The following is a 21,757-nucleotide window of genomic DNA, read 5'->3' on the forward strand; positions in this document are numbered from 1 at the left end:
ACGAGTACCAGGTGATGCCATATGGCCTGGTAAGCACCCCTTCCGTCTTCCAGGGGTTCATGGATGAGGTATTTCAGGAGTACCTCCATCAATTCATCCTAGTTTACATCGATGATATCCTGGTTTACTCTCGGAGCAAAACAGAATATCGTAAGCATGTCACACTTGTGTTGGAAAAGCTGTGGAAGTTCCACCTGTATCTAAAAGCTGAAAAGTGCTCATTCCATCAGATCTCCATGCAATTCCTTGTATACAACATCAGCTCTGAAGGCATCCAGATGGACGAGGGGAAGGTGGAAGCTGTGAGATCCTAGCCTACTCCAACCACCATAAAAGAGCTCCAACTTTTTCTTGGCTTTGCCAATTTCTATCGTCGCTTCATCCAGACCTACAGTTCCATCACTTGCCACTAACATCCCTCCTTAAGGCCAAGCCGAAATCCCTCTCATGGTCATCCGAAGCCAATCAAGCTTTTAATGGGTTGAACAAGCATTTAAATCTGCTCCACTTCTAGTCCACCCAGACCCAAATAAACCTTTTATGGTGGAAGTAGACGCTTCGACCTCTGGAATGGGCACTGTCCTTTCACAGCAGCAGGTGAAGCCACCTCACTACCACCCATGCGCCGCCTTCTCCAAAAAATTTCCCCGGCATAGCAGAATTATGATATCGGGAATCGGGAACTTCTGGCCAACAAGCTTGCCCTGGAGGAATGGTGTCATTGGCTGGAAGGAGCCCATCATCCCTTCCTGGTTCTCACCGATCACTGTAACCTGGAGTACCTACAAGAGGCACAACGATTAAACCCCCGTCAAGCCCGATGGGGTCTATTCTTCACCAAGTTCGACTTCACCATTTCTTATCGTATAGGGATGAAACGTCAAGGCTGATGCCCTCTCTCACATACACTCTACCGAAGACTGTCAGGAGACTCCTGAACTCATCCTACCTCAAAAGATCTTCATAAATCCCATTCAATGGTCCCTGGATGATAGGATTGCAGAAGCCACAGCCACAGAAGCTGCACTGCCGGGCTGGCCAGATAACCGCCTCTATGTCTCATCTGTCCGACGTAATGAATTCATTGACTCTGTCCACTCTTCCCTAGGCACAGGTCACCCGGGGACCAATCGGACCCTCTCGTTGCTCCAAAATCGATTCTGGTGGCCCCAGATGGCACGTGATGTGCAGAGGTTCATCCAAGGATGTCCCAAGCGTGCCATGTCCAAGACCCCTCATCATCTACCCTCAGGTAAACTCCTCCTGCTGCCCATTCCCCAGCTGTTCACATCTAGTAGACTTTATAACTGATTTACCTGCTTCTGAAGGTTTTACCTGCGTTATGGTAGCTGTAGAAAGATTCTCCAAAGCATGCAAATTGATACCTCTCAAAGGTCTTCCCACAGCTATGGAAGCAGCTGAACTCCTGTTCACTCACGTCTTTCGCAATTATGGCATCCCTGAAGACATCGTCTCAGATCGTGGACCCCAGTTCATCTCGCAAGTCTGGAGGGCATTCTTCTCACTCCTAGGTGTGACTGTCAGCCTGACCACTGGCTACCATCCCCAGAGCAACAGGCAGACAGAGAGGAAGATCCAAGAGATTGGACAATTCCTCAGAACCTTTTGCCATCACAGCCAACACAGCTGGAACTGCTACCAGCCCTGGGCTGAGTATGCCCAGAACTCCCTCTGACAAGCCTACACTAACCTCACCCCTTTCCAATGCATACTCGGCTTCCAACCCCCACTATTCCCATGGTCTAGAGAGCCTTCAGATGTTCCCGCAGTTGATCACTGGTTCAGAGAAAGCGAGAGGGTCTGGGATTTAGCTCACCATCATCTCCAGTTAGCAGTGCGCAACCAAAAAAGCCAAGCCGATGCCCAAAGGTCAGAGGCCCCCACATTCCAACCCGGGCAAAAGGTTTGGCTCTCCATGCGGGACATCAGGATGTGCCTGCCCTGTAAGAAGCTAAGTCCCCGGTACATTGGTCCCTTCACCATCACGAAACAGATCAACCCCATCACCTACCAGCTTCGACTTCCTCCTCAGTAACGGATCTACCCCACATTTCACGTCTCTCTCTAAAACCTCACCATCTCTCTCTCTCTCTTACTCATGGAGCCTGGTCCCACAGAAGAACCCCCTCTCCCGCTTCTCCTCGAGGATGGACCCGTCTATACTGTGAGAGAGATCCTGAGTCTCGAGTATCTAGTAAACTGGGAGGGATACGGACCCGAAGAAAGATCCTGGGTACCTAGGGATGACATCCTGGATCCGACCCTACTTACCGAGTTCCACGCATCTCACCCACAGCTTCCAGCTCCTGGAAGTCAGTCACAGCGTTGGGGGTCTCGGTCCGCAAGAGTGGCCCGTGGGGGGGGGGGGGGGGGGAATGTCATGAATACACCAGGCTCCCCAGTCATCCAATCACAGTGATCAAACTCACCAGAGTACTAATCACCCGCACCTGCAGCCAATTCAAGATACCAATCAACACCACTATAAGAAGCACACACAAAAACTCACTCTTTGTCTGGTCACAGACTCTAACCCCTGTTCCAGCAATCTTCCTTAGATTACCTACCTGTGCTCTAAGCAATCTCCTGCGGAATACTAACCCTTTCTCCAACGATCTCCTGTGGATTACTCACCCATTCTCCAGCAATCTCCTGTGAAATACTAATTTGTGCCCCAACGATCTCCTGTGGATTACACACCCATTCTCCAACGATCTCCTGTGGATTACACACCCATTCTCCAACGATCACCTGTGGATTACACACCCATTCTCCAGCGATCTCCTGTGAAATACTTATCCTCTCTCCAGCGATCTCCTGTGTTATACTTACCCATTCTCCAACACCCTCCTGTGGGTTACTTACCAAAGCTCTGGTGCTCATCACTGGTTCAGAGAAGACATGAAGTTTCAGGTTCAGATAAGACATGAAGTTATGGCCATGAGACGTACATTCGATGCATATGTACGTTGACCAACAATCAAAAATAGTGCAAATGGAACTCCCCTGAGTAACTGAATTGATTTATCTGTACTCAAGTAGACAAAATGAACAAATAACTAATGCACTGAAAAAAAAATATAAAAGAAATTGGTAATTCAACTTAAAATTATAAGGAAACTTGATACACAGCTTTTTTGGAGTTTACTCAACTTAAGGCAAATAAATTGTACCAACTTAACAATTAAAATTGGATTCTAAAGCTTTACATGTAAAACTAAGTTCAGTAAACTCACATTTTGAAGTTTTGCTGACCATAACTTTGATGTATGAATTAATATTACTGTCTTTACTAGGAAGATCTTAATTTCCACCAAATAGTGTGTCAGCCTCACTTGATTGCCAGTCAGGCTAATTTAAATGAATAGATGTTTCAATGGCAACGCCAACATTGAGTTCCAATGTAGAAACTTGCCAAAGTGAACACTAAGCACCCTGATGGTGACTTAAATAAAACAACTTTTCACAAAAATAAATAAATAAGTAAATAAATAATTAAAACACTAAAAATTGCTAAAACATCCATTTATTCTAAACAACAATTATTTCGATGTCGTCATAAGTCGCCACGCTTTGACCAAACACACCTAACAAATTCAAGAGCAAAAGATGGTGGGTATTCCCCCAGCCAGAATTGTAATGTTTAAAGAAGGTATGAATCAAAATCACACATTTTTAATTCACTGATATTTACTGTCTGTGGTGAGCTCTGGCCTTAATAGACTTGCAGTAGACTTAAGTAAATATTCCTTATCAATATTTACAGATCATAAATACATTCCATATTAAATAAAATATTTCTCATCAAATTATCAAGCCAAATCTGTGATAGCACACTACTGGACATTTTCAGATAGGGGAATTATTATGGAAAGTCCTACAAATGACTTCCTCAGAACTGAACATAATTTAACTTAACATGCTCAAAAGCTTGCAAGTTCTACCTTCAAGACCAAACTTGAAAGCTTATGTTCTCACTGTTTAAAATGTTAGGTTGATCATACTAATTTGACTTTATAGATTTTTTTTTTTTAAGTAATCCCAATTTAAAAAAATAAAATAAAAAAAAGAGTTTGTCTGACAAAATGGAAGTTGGATTTTTTTACAGGTAATTTTCTTTTCATACTCTCCTTCTTTCAGACAGTGCTCAAGTTCAGACTGCTTTGGCCATGGTGGGAAAATTTGGAATTACAGCATCTTTTGCCATTATCTATATTTATTCTGCAGAACTCTTCCCAACTGTTCTCAGGTACACTTATTTGCATAATCTATATAAATTCAGCACAAAAAATATGAAACTGTCTATATGCCACTGCAGTGTACAATGCATGTAAAACCAGTGATAACAAGATAAAGTTTGTGAATCCTGTTTGAAGTGTCATCTAGAATACCATGGCAAAAGCAGCCTGTTGGTAAACATGTGGTTAACATTTTCATATTTTTTGTTCCAACAGGCAGACAGGTATAGGTGTGTCTTCTATGTTTGCACGGATGGGTGGAGTTTTAGCTCCGCTAATAAATCTGCTTGGACGCCATGCACCTGTTGTGCCCATGTTGATATTCGGCACCACCACTCTGCTCGCTGCAGTGCTTGCCCTGGCATTGCCTGAGACTGCTAATCAACCACTACCAGACAACATTTATGATGCAGAGAAGTAAATACACCACATTCACCTGGAAACAGGGTCTAAAATTACCTTTTTGTCAATGGCCATGAATATTTCTTTCCAGCCATGTATTTTGGATTATTTTAAATAAAAGTTATGTTTTTGTCCCCTATAGGGCAAACAAATATTTAACTGTTCATTACTTATTTGTAGACAGTTTGTGCATCTTTGATTTGAAATGATCACATCACATCAGTGAGTGTCAGGGAACTATATATTCGATTTAAACCCTGTAATGTTGTAGTTCATACTAAAGTGACCACATGGCAGATGTTAATTTTGGACTCTGCCTATACACTTTTTCTTAATAACAGTCCCTTTGACCATTTTGTGTTATTTCCCCCTCCTTTAGGTCTACTCCTTTAAAATGTGATGGACAAATTCCAGTACATACCAGCCAATCACCAAGCAGCACAGAAGGGCAGGAACTGCAGAGTTTAGCAGATGAGTCCAGATAGACATAAATGCCTATGTAGCATTGATGTAAAAGGACAAATTGCATACACATTACACACGTGTATACAATGACTTTTACTGATATACATAAATCTCCATCAAGCTCTGCTGCACAGTGATTGAAATCAAATGCATAACCATATTCAGACATATAAGTCTTCCCATTTAAATAACCATCAACTTTAAGTTCAACATGCAAAAGTTAATTCAGCAGAACTGTAAACCTCTGTTATATTTGTGTTTGGTGGCAGGTGAAGGAAATTATCCATAACCTCATATCACTAAGCACTTACAATACCTCTTTACTGTAAATCAACTGCATATGTGCTATATCTGTTGCATATCCATGAACTGATTTATTTACTTATTATTTGCACTGTGGCATGCTCTAATGAAGAGTGTACTCGGTTCCATACAGTATCTTTTTGTGTATTATCTTTAGAAATGTTCTTTAAGAATTTGAAATTTAATAGCAGGTTGCCAACCTTTTTACAGTACTCCAAAAAAAAAAAAAAAGAAAAAAAAGAAGAATGGATTAAGGATAAAAGGACAGGTTTGTGCTAAAGATCTACAAAATGAACATATAGCCTTGGGAGTTTATGATTTACAGTTATCCAAATGACCTTGCTAACAATACTGAGCACTGAGCATGAGGCAACATTTCAGTGTTTTGCTTCCACTGTTTGGGAAATACCACTTTTTTGTGTGTGGTTTGTAGTGATTTGCTTTCAGCTTTGCTTGAGAAACCCAAAGCTTCTGCCTGGCTGAAATATTTTAATAGCATGTTAGTATACTGAATAATCTTAGTTCAGTAGTTACAGGGAAACTTATCATATAATGTTTAGTGCTGATTTAACTGCCGTCTATATGACTGCAATTGATTTTCATATTGTTTTAGTAAGGAAAACGTCATAATATGCACAATTAAAAATATTGAGGTTTAAAGCAATTTACTGGGTAAAATACAAGTTGAGCTGAATCAATCGCATCCATCATGACAAGTTGTCGATTACCACAGAAATAATGTCAACTTGTCCCTTAGTTTGTAAAAACAAACAAAAATTACTTTACAGTAATAGACTTACAATAGAAGTCTATGGGACAAGGGATTGTAAAGAAATAAATGTTAAAATACACATTGTTTTGCAACTATACCACAAGACTTAAAAAATTATATATCACATGCTGACTGGAGACTAGTTTGAGACATGTGAGAACATGAGACTACAGGTATACATGTTAACATGAGACTAGTGTGTAGTAAAATAGCTTATACCCTTAAAAAACTCCTGTAATCACTGGCATCTCAGGTTCATTATTTCTGTTGGGGCACAAACAATCACTTAACCCAACATGTCAGGGGTTACGTTAACAGAAAATTCCCCGTCATTTACTGATTTTTTAAAACTTGACGTATAATTCCAAATGATGTCCGTCATTTTGAAAGATAAAAAAGAAACAAGAAAATCATTTTAACCTAGTGCATCAGTTTGGACTTCACACACACTCACTCTCTCTCTCTCTCTCTCTCTCTCACTCACTCACACACACACACACACACACACACACTCTGCTGTGTCTGTGTGACCTGTTTATTCCCTGGTATTAAGATGCACCATCATCATTTACGCCTGGTAATATGAGTCTCTTTTGACCAATTGTGTTCTGATTTCGAGGAGAGGGTCTTTTATTTCATGACTACATACATCAATCATTACGTCAGTGTGTTAATGCATGATAATAAAGTGCACGAAAGCATAACAAAAAGAAAGCACAAAAAAGCAATGCATCGTTTCTGCCAATTTTACTTGCATTTAATATAAGCGCAAACATTATGTTTAGAGCAGAATTCTCAGTAATTTTTGTGAAGTAAATATATTAACTGAGCTTCAGAGATGTGTGCTTCTCATCTGTGACACTTTATGTTGATATCAGGCACACTGAAAAGATTCTGTGAACTTGTGCATGTATGCGCATAATGCGCTTAATCTGCAAAGTTTAAAAAAAGTTGTTTTAGCGCAGCGGTTGATTGACAGAAAGAACTTTCATAGAACTCATTGGTTTCACCAGGCTCAAGCGTGAAGAGTCAAAAAATATATCATGTAATGTATCATATACAGCATACAGTATATGCCATTATAATGGATGCTACGCCCCTGAATGTAGCCCTAGTATAAAAATTAAAACAAGTATGAAGGATAAAAATAGATAACGACGGAAATTTTACAACTCAGTCCGTCAGTGTGATGGATAAAGATTTTATCTAGCGCAACCTCTGAACATGATGCCATGTACAAACATCCCTAATCATTTTATTTTAGCACAAAACACCTCTAAAATGTGCACATCCACATTTAAATGCTCAAGTAACTGTGAAACCCCCCCCCCCCCCCCAGATATAGGCAAATCATCAAAGGATGTGTATATTATCTCACAATCTTTAGTGGACTAAAGCACTGAACTGGTAAGCGGAAGGTTGTTGGTTCAATCCCCACAGCCACCACCATTGTGTCCTTGAGCAAGGCACTTAACTCCAGGTTGCTCCAGGGGGATTGTCCCTGTAATCAGGGCACTGTAAGTCGCTTTGGATAAAAGCGTCTGCCAAATGCATAAATGTAAATGTAAATGTTAACAAAATGAATCAAAATTAAAGACTATCAATATTTTGCAGTTATCGTAATTTCAAATAAAAAAAATGCATCAACACTTTAAAACAGTGGCAGTCAATTAATTGAAATGATGAGCAGAACACTTTAACTAATCCAATCAACAGCGCATTCGAATAAAATAAGCTTTTAAAACTTGCCAATGAATTTCACTATGAAGGTCTGCACTCAAGAGAGCTAACTTCCAAGGACCATGCCAGCTTGACATACATCAAAGCTTTTGATTGGCTAAGGGGTAAAGGCAAACATTCTCCAGATCTCCCTTGATTAAAGTGATAGTTCACCAGCAAATGAAAATTCTCTCATCATTTACTCACCCTCATGCCATCCCAGGTGTTTATGACTTTTTCTTCAACAGAACACAAATTAAGATTTTCAGAAGAATATTTCAGCTCTGCAGGTCCTTAAAATGCAAGTGAATGGTCCCCAAAACAAACAAACAAAATAAATAAATATAAATAAATAAATAAATAAATAAATAAATACAAATCACAGAAAGGCCACATAAAATGAATCCATATGACTCCAGATGTTAAATATATATCTTCAGAAGCGATATAATATGTGTGGGGAAGAAAAAGATCCTTTTTTTTTTTTTTTTAACTATAAATCTCCACTTTCACAGTCACATTTTGAAAGTGAAAGTGGAGATTTATAGTAAAAAAAAAATAAAAACAAAAATAAAAAAAAGAATTAAATATTGATCTGTGAGTAAATGTTGAGAGAATTTTTGTTTTTGGGTAAACTATCCCTTTAACACTGAGGACGACAGGCTAACCCCTCGCATAGCAAATAAGAACTATTAAATGACTTTAATGCAACAGACCTTAATAATTCTAGAATTTTTCAAAAGAATATCTACTGTTGTCTTGTATAATAGACATAAAGCAAGTTTTAGATGTGAAAAATTTATTATTTCTAAAAATAATTTTATGATTATGGCATCACCTGCCCCTAATGTAGAGACAACACTGCCTGTAATGGCCATGTAAAGCAGTACACTCAGTAAGTTTCACATGATATGCACAATGATGCCAAAAAGAGATGACGTAACTATTTCCAAAGTACTGTTTACATGGATGAATCTCCAACCACAGGAATTATGTTGGTAAAGTAAAACCATAACACATAACAGTAGCCCCCCACTAAAAACATGTAGACAACTCACATAGTTGTTACAAGTCAAGTAAAAGATATTTGACTGAGAGACAAGACAAAATTATGTTTTGTGGTAATCAGCAGCATGACACAGATGCTGATGATAGAGCTTAACTTGTTTTGAGCCCAGAACATTCTTTTTATGGATTGTGGCACTGATATTCTATGGATGTGTGACATTGCTTGAGACAATGACGCATACATGATGGACTTTTCCAGCCTCAACCACACACTGCCAAATAATACAGTCTAGTTTTTACATTTATATCCTGACATTAACTTTTTAAAATAGGGAAATGTAGTTTTACTGCATGAAATTATATATTTGATAGATACGAACAAATTTATTATTATGCTATTTGTCTTTGTGTACACTCATATTTCAGAGGTTGGAAACTAAGTGTAGCCAGGGGATCAGATCTTATGTTTTTATTTTAGTGCATGATTATAACATTTAAATGCTGTTTATCTGTGATGTTAATTCATTTGGAAGTGTGACTGCCTGGTACTTACGTGAGAGGTACTGTCTTATGACGAAATGGAAAGAGGCTATTCCAAGAGGGTGAAACCGCAATTTAGAAAGTCTCCTAGATTGTTACCACAGCATTTTGCCTTCAGATGAGGATTACATGAGAATGACTTTGACAAGGGTCTAATGAAACTGATATATATGCAAGCTGGTTGCTAACCACTGCCTGTGAGCAAGTATGCATATGTATTGTTTTTATTATTATTGAGGTTTATATGCAAATCCACATGATGGAGTGCAAGTCTTAATGTGATTTTACAAAGATCAAGCATTTTGTTGTTATTATCAAAGTTTTTAATTTATTGACATTCCTACTAAAGCATAATAAAACTGTGATAATAGTCCAGCATCCAGAATCTGCAATAAAACTGACAAAAACAAACACTTTGTCATATGTTGCGATATGTAGAATGATGTGTGTGTTAGGCTGACATAATTAGTATCAGTGGCCACACAACAGTTGTTGTCTTTCATGGACAACAGTATATAACCATCACTGCCCCAGTAAGTGGACCAAGAGTTCTTCACAAACCAGTAGGGCTGGTCATCTAGTATCCCATAACCAACTGCCACAGCATGGTCTAAGTCATCGGTCCCATTTTCTGTGGATAAAGAAACACGAGCAAGGGTAAGAAACTGCATACACTATATGCATTTTCGGTTTACACTCAGAATGTTAGGTAAGAGTGCTTTTGTGAGACTGTATGTCAAAGCATAAATTCACTCACTGCATGCTGGTTCATAATAGACTCCATTGCTGTAGAAGGCAAAGGAACGGTGAGCCACATCGATGCTGACTGCAACAGGCCTGAATTTAAGGAGTGCAGTCTTCAGTGCCCCAATATCACCACTGGTCACATTAGTGTAACTGCTCAAATGCGCCACCATGGAGGATTTATCGTAATGACACAAACCATTCTTAAACACACATACACAGTACATACTACCTGCAAAATCAACTAGCCGTATAATCATCACATACAGTATATCACCAGGTATCTCATGGATCATAAAACTAATTCCAAGAACACACCAATTCTGGTAAGTGGGCTAGTTCTACCAAAATTCAAAACACAAACAACTAGGGGTGAGTAAAAATATAAATTTTCCAATGCATCGCAAACTTTTCAATATCGATTCTTAATTCCCAAGATCGAAGAGAATCAATCACTTGCTTTTACGACCAAATTATGCAACTAAAAATATCTGTGATTAGCCACTGGCTGGTAAATGTTCAGATTTTACTCACTAGTGGTCGAGAAGTATAGTGGTGAAGAAGTTCAGCACCAGGATACGTGTAAGGAGTAAAAGTTTGGTTTGACTCGCTCCGGGTAATGTGTCCAAAGACGAGATCAACGCAATCCGTTTGTCATTCAATAATGTTTTTTTAAATACACTGTTCTTTACAGTCAGTTTTTGATTAAAAAACAACAAAAGAAGAAACATTTAATTCTAATTACTAATAGCACAGATGCGGTAAAGAAATCGTGCGACTCTCATTAATCCGTGGTCAACCAAAAAACACTTGACACTCACGAACTGCTGGTAGTCTTAAAAAAGACAGTACCGTTTTTGCACTTGTTCTACAAGTCATTGTAAACACTTGCAAATAGTACTAATTATGCATGTAAACTTTAAACATGTAACAAAACATATGCAATATAATATATTCAATTTCAAGACATCATAATTATTGATGAAGCACATGGAATTTGTACATTTTTAAAATGCGACCAAAATGATGAAAAACTAATAATAATAATAAAAATGTAATCAGTATTTCATAATGTACCAAGTTAGAAGGTGCCCTGTGTAGCATTAGCTGAGAATTCTTACTAGGCAATCAAATGGACATTATAACTGAATTACACCCAAATGAATCAGAATCAAATTGAATGCTTTTGAATCAGAATCAAATCAGGAAATCTGTTTCAATCAGTGTTAATCTTGTCAATGTCACTGATGAAAATGTTCGTTGATGAAGGATTTTCATTTCATCAACGATAACGAAGACAAGATGAAAAAGGCGCATGCATCATGACGATAATTTTATTTTTATTAAAGCATATTTTTGACAAAATATGACGAGATAGAAATGATACTCCGAGATATCAACAGTGCAAGATATAAACAGAAGAAGAAACACCTTGAGAATCTGTATATAGAAGCTATTAGATATTGATTAATCTAATCCAGTAATCCAGTATGTTGGGGATTTCTCCACTTGAGCTGCGCGAGTGCAAAATGAACTGCTTCAAAATGGGATAAATACCTCATTCAAACGCATCCTATTTATACATAAGATTAATCACTATATTCACAACATATATGTAATATAACAACTACATCTGCACAGTGAAACGAATGAACATGTGAACTTGAACTAAATGATGCGCTAGTCAGAATATGCGTAATTTGCGTTGCTTAACTTGTTATAAATACACTGTTTCCGTAAGAAACATGCTACATGCAATGTAATATCCTTTCATGGAAAAGTAAATAAGACTCTAAAGCATGAATAATTCAGATTCCAGCAGGCTAACTTCTAAAAAGTAGCTAATGCTTCAGTCTGTTCATTATTATTTCAGGATCTCAGGTTTTCCACAACAAGGACGGTATGTATATTTATATGTTTGATACATGTTTACATTAGAAAATGTTTATTCATTTTTTTTTAAATGTTTGAAAATTTGATTAAAGTTTTGTCAGTAACAGTTTGACACACTTTTTTGTTCATTTTGCACATCATCAACAACAAAAAATATTATTTTCGTTGACTAAAATTGAGTAAAACTGACTAAAATGAATGAGTCACATGATGAAACTAGTATTGACTAATACTGACTAATTTTAAAGGACATTTTTATTAAACAAATAAAACTACGATTAAAACAAAACAAAAAACAAAAAAATAACACTATGCCCATATATCCACAATAGCTCTCTGTGGTAGAATGCTACCATGTTTCATCATCCACTCAAAAGCTCTCCACTCCTCTCCTCCATCACAACCATTATTTCCAAATCCCCAGGTACAGTACACAAGCATCTGCTGGGACAAGGACACAAGCTGTCAAGTCTGAAAGAGAGACAGAAAAAAGAAAACTGTTAAATCAGTGTAAGTGAGGTACTTAAGTCAGAGAAGAAAAATAATTATCTTATGGAGATGTTGCAAAGATCTGCTTTTAGTACTTATTTAACAGTCCATCATCATCAACGCAGAAGAAACAACATTGAGAAGGCATTTCACTAATTTCAAGTTACATGTACAGAAAAAAAAAAAAAAAAATCAGGTTGTTTTTTTTCCTCAACATCAACAGCTTACCCATATCACAGTGAACAAGTCTTAATAAGACTTAACACTCCTCACGGTTCTGTCAAACAACAGTGTGCATAAGCCATTTATTTTGGGTCGTCTACATTTATTGTCAAGTTAATGTTAGACTTTACATTGTGTCTGGAGTTTGCTGCTGTGTGATTGTATGGTGATACTGTGTGTTGTTTTGCATAGTGTGTTGTGTGGATTTGCTTTCAGGAAAAGTGCTCCCTCTGGAGTTCCAGTGGTGGCAAAGCTCCAGCAGGATCCACACACAGCCTTTCACCAGCATCACAGCACCTGAAAAAACACTGCTGTTACAATATGCCCAAGTATCATGTGAACCGCTGTTGTAAAACTTAATTTAAACAAACATAGATACAGATACAACATCACAAATATCCACAAAAAAGTTGTCTAGAAACACATACCATACAGTCTCCAGTCCAGTGAATCTGGGGTGGCTACAGAGCGAAGATCAGAGGGAAAAGTTTGAGCTTTTCTATGTGTCCGTCTCCCTTTCATTCCTCTCATCACAGCCATCTCTGCCTCTGATCGATCAGCCAGTTGATTCACAGAGAAGGAGAACAAAGCTCTGTTCATAGAAAAACATACACGAGGGACCAGAATAAGTGAAAGAAGATTACAAAAAAAGAGAGAAAGCAAAGCTATATAAAAAATTCTGTACACGACAGAATACTGTAGTCTCTGTCGACATTTGTGGTTGAAATATAAAACTGCAAGTCAATTGCGCAGAAACATTGTTGTAGTCCCGTCATGTCAGTTGTGGTCCAGCACTGCTTTTTTGCACAGATTAATCTGATGGTCTGAGGTATACTATCTAAAGCTAAACCGATAAATCGGTTTTACTGATTAATCACTGCAGATAGTTGCTTTTTGGGACTTTTGTTATCTGCAAAAACTATAGCAGTAGTCGCCAATAAGTTTGGCAAATGTACAGTAGAATCTGGTGAAATTATATATACACGTATATACACAAAATCCTTCATCTGGTAAATATATAGGCTATAAAAAACTTAATTTGATAAATATTTAAAGAGCACTGTAATGGAGCCAAGTCTCCATCATTTCAAAATAAGAGTCCCCAGTGAATTTCAGGTTTGCTTATAGTTAAAAGTCTCACTTTATTTTTCTGGTTATTATTGGGATTTTGGTTACACAATAAACTGCCGCTGGGATTTTATTCATTTTGGACTCTTGTAGCCTCTACATCTGTGGCCATCATAGTAATGAAAGACTAAAAAACGTTTTAACATTCTAAAAAATTATTTTAAAAACTATCGACCGATTAATCTGTTATCGCTATCTGCAAAATCCACTATTGGTCGACTTCTAATATTATCACTGATAGTAAGAAGAAAGTCCTACAAGATGTATATTGGAAAAATATGTCCTCTAAGCAAGTAACATATGTGTCAACTGCCGCCATACTTTTTTTATTTGTTTATGGAGATGATGTAAACACCCAGAATTTCCCGCAAATACTCAACAGCACTGAATGTAAAATCATTATTGTAGGCTTACCAAAGTGACTCGGGTTAAGACATGAACTGTACTGTCTCAATAATGGTATTTATATAACACAAAATTAAACGAGAAATTCTCAGTAGTGTACCATAAAATCATATACAAGTTTGCAGATGGTAAATAAACAGATGTGTTTCCCCTCATCGAATAGTATGTATTAAGCTATGCTTGCGCTATTCATGCTCCTTTCTCACTGTCATATTGACAATAATACTTTTCCTTAAAATGGCCAAACGTACAATGGGCATGGCCAAGAGGCAAGGTGTTGACCAGATCTTGAATGGGATTTGCCAACAGCCAAAAACAGGACCAGGAAATTCACCACAGGTCATTCATAAAGGCATAATACCTTAATGAGAATAGTGGCAGGGTGTGGCTAGGTATATCTCTTCCCTCGGGGCGTGTTACCCACAGACGATATGTGGTCTTCTTATGGCCAACTATGCTGACCTTTTTCCAGACCTCACACAGAACACCTACATAATATTCCATCTTCTCAAACTGCAAATACAAACACACAATGACTTCATACACATATCAAAACTCATATTTTGCTGCTATTAATGCAATCACAATTAATAGGATTTATGGGATGTAACAGGTTTCCAAAATTTGGTTAGCTAGACTGGATCATTAGATATCTCATTAATCTTTCTTATTGGTCTGTCAAAATATAAGTCATGCAACAGACATGCAGTTCCAACATGTTCCAATATTCTGTTTCCTAAAGTAGATCAAGCACATACCTCAAAGTCCTGTAGATCAGACAGTGCTATCTGTGGAAGAACTGGATCCTCATTGGTGCCATTAAGCTGGAAACACTTCATAGCATTGAATTCTGTCTCAGTGGTAACTGGTGTGATCTTGTAGCTGGCACCATAGTCCAAGTCTATTCCAATCTGAAAAGTGCTCACCTGACCTATACAGGAGGCACCAATGCGCAGAAACATTACCATACAATTCAATTCTGTAGCTTTATGGTTGAACAATTTTAGTACTGGGTGACTTTTTGAGAGGAGATCACTGACCGTGATAATAGTCAATTCGACTTCTCTTCTCCTTGAGGTCATACCAAGCTGCAATTGGTTCCTTTATCTCAGCATAAGGCAAAGAGATCACACCTACAAAAAGGGAAATATGTTCATGATATTCAACTTGTCAGGAACATAAACATACTGGAAAAAGTGGTGTGCTGTACTGAGATACATTGTGCAATTAAAGGTGCACTCAGTGTTTTTTGTTTATGTTGTGCTGGTTAATATGGCAGTCGTCTTAAACTTACACTGACACCTAGGGGCATGGTTGCAACATCATTCAAACACAATAGTTTTCAGTCACCAGTGCCATTGTAGAAATTCACTATTCGCAGTCAGCCAAGATTAACTGAATCCATGAGTGAAAGGGTGTTTCTCATTTCTTAAATTGTGCATCCACATTTCCTCGTTCCTCCGTCCTCGAGCCTGTGACCTGGAAACTGATCAAAGCCCGCCATCATTAAGGATGTATCAATACTCTAAATGCACTGCGAGGAGTCGAGGACAGAGGAAGCTTCCCGTGGAGGCTTGAGTGAGGAAGCGCAGGTGAATCCTATGCAGAAGACTAAATTAAATTCTCCACCACTTTTACATCTGGCACAACAGTTTTAATTCATGTTTCACCATTGCAGTTTAAATAAAGCATAATTGTTACTAGTGCCCGACCGATTTATCTATATTAGCCTTTCACAGATATATCGGTATCGGCGTATATGTTTACCAATATGCGCAGATATTAAATATTTTTTCAGAACACATAATGCAGAAAACAATGCTTTAGAATTGATGTCATAATGTAGTTTGTCCAGCAGAGCGCGCTCCGACTCCATTGTTTACAGAGCTGACTCTGAGCTGACGGTGGTTCTGCAGACAGTGCAGTTAAGCGGTGCAGAGTTAAGCGGTGTCTTCACGGTAAGTTGCTAACTAGTGAAATACATACTGGAATGTTAATAAACAATGACCCCATCATTTTCCCTTTTCAATATAACTAATATAACGTTAACCCTGTCCTTGACAACCATGTCACTCATGTTTATCACATCTGTTTGCTGTTATCCAGCTATAGTTTGTCAGTTCAGTAAGTAATGTAGCAGATTGAAAGGTAAGCATTAGAGCATCTTTTTGCAGCTCAGCAGACAATGGTGCGGTGGTGGATTGTGTCTGTTGAGTGTTGATTTCACGCTACGTTGTTACATAGTTGGTGAGACGCAATGCTGGAAAGTAAATAAACAATGTCCGTCTTTTACTCTCCGTGACAACGAACTTATAGCTAACTAGCTAATCACGTAGCTACTTTCATCCCTTGTCAACTGAGTGGAAGCTAATATGTAAACATGTATTCACCAAACTGTTTTGTTTTGGATTCACATTTTGGTACCCCCTTCAATCGAACAATTCCAGTCATTGCATTTACAAAATTTAATATTTAGAAGTCTGGTTTTCCACCGTTGAAAGTTTCCCCTGAATTTGTATAGCAGAATATGGTGTTACACCGCTGCTGCTTTTTATCTCTTGACTTGGCAGGTGTAAATGCTTCTTGTTTTACAACCTGCCCCAAATTGACTGGCAGTATTAAAATAGTCAGCATTTGACTGATTCTAAACAGTACTACTGATGTTTATTTAGCTATTTATTTTATTTTAATTTATTCTTAATTTAAATGGACAGCCATTGAATGATACTAAACATACAGTACTGATTTTTATTTAGCTATTTATTTTATTTTAATTTATTCTTTATTTAAATGGTCAACAACTGACTGATACTGAACATACAGTACTGATGTTTATTTTGCTATAATTTTAATTTATTCTTTATTTAAATGGTCAGCCATTGACATATTAAACAGTACTGATGTTTATTTAGCTATTTATTGTATTTTTATTTAATCTTTATTTAAATAGTCAGTCTTTGACTGATACTAAACATACAGTACTGACTTTTATTTAGCTATAATTTTAATTTATTCTTTATTTAAATGGTCAACAACTGACTGATACTGAACATACAATACTGATGTTTATTTAGCTATTTATTGTATTTTTATTTATTTTCTCAGTGTTCATTTTAAAATTTGTTGACAATGTATAATAATAATGTTAAATATTCTTTGATAAAAATATTTAAGAAAGCAGCCTTCTGAGTACCTTTGCATAGTCATATCAGTGCAAAATAGGTGCACAATACACATAGAAAAGGTCTGTTTTCATTCCAGCTCAAAAATTAGCTATATTGGCCACCAAATGGGTAATCGGTGAATTTTCTCCCTTTAAAATCAGTATCGGTTTCAAAAATCCCATATTGGTTGGGCTCTAATTGTTACATACTTTAAAAGTGCATATTGAATGATTAGGCTTTATTATTTAACTGTCAGTATATCAAGTTTCTACAACATAACGGCCAAAGCTCAGAGGTAACGCAGCTGCGCAAAGACAGTGCTTTGAAGTGACACGTGAATGAGCAGGACGCTCCATTTTACAAATAAATCTTGCTAAGATTTCTTTGTCCTCATTTCCTTTCCTTGCATCCTTTCCTCATTTCCTAAGAGGATGGAGCTCAGGCCCAAGGAAAGGAAACAAGAAAATGAAATGAGGACGGACAATTTTAGAAATGATGAGACGACACCAAGCAGAAGCGGTTGTCAAAAACAACAGCAGCAAAATAGCACCCTCAACTGACAACTGTTATGAGCAACAAAACATGAAAATGGCATTAAGCCTCAATAATTTGCTGCAACTACAATACTATGAAAACACGCAAAATGATTGATGTAGCATGTTAGAAGGCAGAAAGTGTTAGAGACTGTGGCCTACTAACACATTTTTGTTTGCCATTTACAGAGTCTAGTGCCGTCACAGAGAACGGTGAGATATCTCAGGACACTTATTTCATTAATATCTTTCAGGGAGTAGGAAAAAAATTTCCATTCCTTAATATGAAAAGAAAATCGCTTACAGCACCTTTAAGCTAGTAGTATTCAGTTGGTCATGTGATCCTAACATGGCAGCCCCCATGAGGGGACCCTCTCCATGTAGAATACATTTTTTTCATAAGGTGTATATAACTGGAGTCTTCATCTCCATGAAGTTATATATAAGTTTAAAAATTTTTACAAAAAATTGCGCTTTTAAGGGAAAAAATGTACCTTTCACATGATACTTCTTTCCAAAATCAGGAACTGTTCTGCCACCAAGTGGAGAAGAATCTGGAGATGTGGACACAAAGAGAGCACACGCATTTCATTAATTCTCTTCAGCATTTCGTGATACTAATTCATACAAGATTAGCACAAAAAATAACGCAACAGAAATAACATTACAGGGCTGCTCCATTTAAATGACGAGATCAACAATCACCCTCTCTTCCTGCTTTGTGTTTTTATCTGTTTTACATAGACAGCGTTTTACCTGATGCACACCACAGAAGCACGACTCTCACTAGAAAAAGTCACATATTGCGAACAAAACTTAGAACTACACAGTCATAGACTGGAGACAAAAATATTTTTGGTTACATATGTAACTGAAACGAGGGGAACGAGACATTGCGTCACTAAGCTGACACATATGGGGAGTGTCCTTCTACATGACCTAGTTGAAACCTCTCTACAATAACAGCAATTCTAATATTGGCCATGGTGTTTGAGCCCCGCCCTTTTAGGCACAAAGCTGTCCGCTATAAAAGTGGGCACGCAAACACCATTCCTCAGAATTTTCTGACTGAGGGACAAAGAGCACATTGCTCATATCTCAAAGAACTTGGATTCTTGTAGTGCAGCCAGCTTACACAATGTCTCGTTCCTCTCGTCTTAGGGAACCAAGGTTACATACGTAACAGAGACATTCCCTTACGACTCGGTACACTTGATATTGCATCACTAAGATGACACATATGGGGAACAGAGTCCCATCACACTGCACTACACAACATAACCTTCCAGAGAAGAAAAATGACACTGCAGTCCAGCAGGACTGCGACCGAGTATGCTGCAAGTGAATGAACTTCATGGTCAGCCAGGAGGGGAACACTCAGAATATATACAGTGCATCCGGAAAGTATTCACAGCGCTTCACTTTTTCCACATTTTGTTATGTTACAGCCTTATTCCAAAATGGATTAAATTCATTATTTTCCTCAAAATTCTACAAACAATACCCCATAATGACAATGTGAAAGAAATTTGTTTGAAATCTTTGAAAATGTATTACAAATAAAAAACGAAAAAAATCACATGTACATAAGTATTCACAGCCTTTGCCAAGACACTCAAAATTGAGCTCAGGTGCATCCTGTTTCCACTGATAATCCTTGAGATGTTTCTACAACTTGATTGGAGTCCACCTGTGGTAAATTCAGTTGATTGGACATGATTTGGGAAGGCACACACCTGTCTATATAAGGTCCCACAGTTAACAGTGCATGTCAGAGCACAAACCAAGCCATGAAGTCCAAGGAATTGTCTGTAGACCTCCGAGACAGAATTGTATCAAGGCACAGATCTGGGGAAGGGTATAGAAACATTTCTGCAGCATTGAAGGTCCCAATGAGCACAGTGGCCTCCATCATCCGTAAATGGAAGAAGTTTGGAACCACCAGGACTCTTCCTACTGGCCGCCTGGCCAAACTGAGCAATCGGCGGAGAAGGGCCTTAGTCAGGGAGGTGACCAAGAACCCGATGGTCACTCTGACAGAGCTCCAGCATTTCTCTGTGGAGAGAGGAGAACCTTCCAGAAGAACAACCATCTCTGCAGCACTCCACCAATCAGGCCTGTATGTTAAAGTGGCCAGATGGAAGCCACTCCTCAGTAAAAGGCACATGACAGCCCGCCTGGAGTTTGCCAAAAGGCACCTGAAGGACTCTCAGACCATGAGAAACAAAGATTGAACTCTTTGGCCTGAATGGCAAGCGTCATGTCTGGAGGAAACCAGGCACCGCTCATCACCTGGCCAATAACATCCCTACAGTGAAGCATGGTGGTGGCAGCATCATGCTGTGGGGATGTTTTTCAGCAGCAGGAACTGGGAGACTAGTCAGGATCGAGGGAAAGATGAATGCAGCAATGTACAGGGACATCCTTGATGAAAACCTGCTCCAGAGTGCTCTGGACCTCAGACTGGGGCGAAGGTTCATCTTCCAACAGGACAACGACCCTAAGCACACAGCCAAGATAAAAAAGGAGTGGCTCCGGGACAAGTCTGTGAATGTCCTTGAGTGGCCCAGCAAGAGCCCAGACTTGAACCCAATTGAACATCTCTGGAGAGATCTGAAAATGGCTGTGCACCGACACTCCCCATCCAACCTGATGGAGCTTGAGAGGTCCTGCAAAGAAGAATGGGAGAAACTGCCCAAAAATAGGTGTGCCAAGCTTGTAGCATCATACTGAAAAAAAACTTGAGGCTGTAATTGGTGCCAAATGTGTTTCAAGAAAGTATTGAGCAAAGGCTGTGAATACTTATGTACATGTGATTTTTATTTATTTTTTATTTTTTATTTTTAATAAATTTGCAAAGATTTCAAACAAACTTCTTTCACGTTGTCATCATGGGGTATTGTTTGTAGAATTTTGTGGAAAATAATTAATTTAATCCATTTTGGAATAAGGCTGTAACATAACAAAATGTGGAAAAAGTGAAGCGCTATGAATACTTTCCGGATGCACTGTATGAACTACGGTCATATAGTATGGATTAACCTCTTCATGAACCCAGTCGGAAAGGAAGTTTATTTATAATGAAGTGCCTGTAACCTTGGGAACACAACGGTCCAAATGCAGGCGGTTGTGTAAAGTGACAGGGAGCCCGTACTTAAAAAGAGGGGCATAAGTACACTGGCGGACTAAACGTTTGGAATAATGTACAGATTTTGCTCTTATGGAAAGAAATGGGTTCTTTTGTTCACCAAAGTGGCATTCAGCTGATCACAATGTATAGTCAGGACATTAATATCGTGAAAAATTACAATTACAATTTGATAAAAATCTTAAACTACTTCAGAGTTCTCATCAAAAATTCCTCCATGTGCAGCAATGACAGCTTTGCAGATCCTTGACATTCTAGCTGTCAGTTTGTCCAGATACTCAGGTGACATTTCACCCCACACTTCCTGTAGCACTTGCCATAGATGTGGCTGTCTTGTCGGGCACTTCTCACGCACCTTACAGTCTAACTGATCCCACAAAATCTCAATGGGGTTAAGATCCATAACACTCTTTTCCAATTATCTGTTATCCAATGTCTGTGATTCTTTGCCCACTCTAACCTTTTCTTTTTGTTTTTCTGTTTCAAAAGTGTCTTTTTCTTTGCAATTCTTCCCATAGAGCCTGCACCCCTGAGTCTTCTCTTTACTGTTGTACATGAAACTG

The 21,757-nt window shown here is 38.2% G+C and overlaps 1 protein-coding gene and 1 pseudogene across 1 annotated transcript in view; one reads left to right on the forward strand and one right to left on the reverse strand.

The window, feature by feature from the left end:
- The window catches only part of LOC127425214 (organic cation transporter protein-like), a 28,297-nt gene extending 20,838 nt beyond the window's left edge, over positions 1 to 7,459 (forward strand). The window contains exons 8-10 of the mRNA XM_051670934.1: positions 4,162 to 4,270; positions 4,476 to 4,676; positions 5,041 to 7,459. Coding sequence (XP_051526894.1) covers positions 4,162 to 4,270; positions 4,476 to 4,676; positions 5,041 to 5,146 — 416 coding nt within the window. The 3' untranslated portion in view covers positions 5,147 to 7,459. The remainder of the gene's footprint in view (positions 1 to 4,161; positions 4,271 to 4,475; positions 4,677 to 5,040) is intronic.
- A 120-nt stretch (positions 7,460 to 7,579) lies between these two features.
- LOC127425415 (digestive cysteine proteinase 2-like) lies at positions 7,580 to 18,848 on the reverse strand (annotated as a pseudogene).
- Between the last annotated feature and the right edge of the window lie 2,909 nt (positions 18,849 to 21,757).

The sequence above is a fragment of the Myxocyprinus asiaticus genome, chromosome 34 (genome assembly GCF_019703515.2).
Source record: "Myxocyprinus asiaticus isolate MX2 ecotype Aquarium Trade chromosome 34, UBuf_Myxa_2, whole genome shotgun sequence".
Lineage (NCBI taxonomy): Eukaryota > Metazoa > Chordata > Actinopteri > Cypriniformes > Catostomidae > Myxocyprinus > Myxocyprinus asiaticus.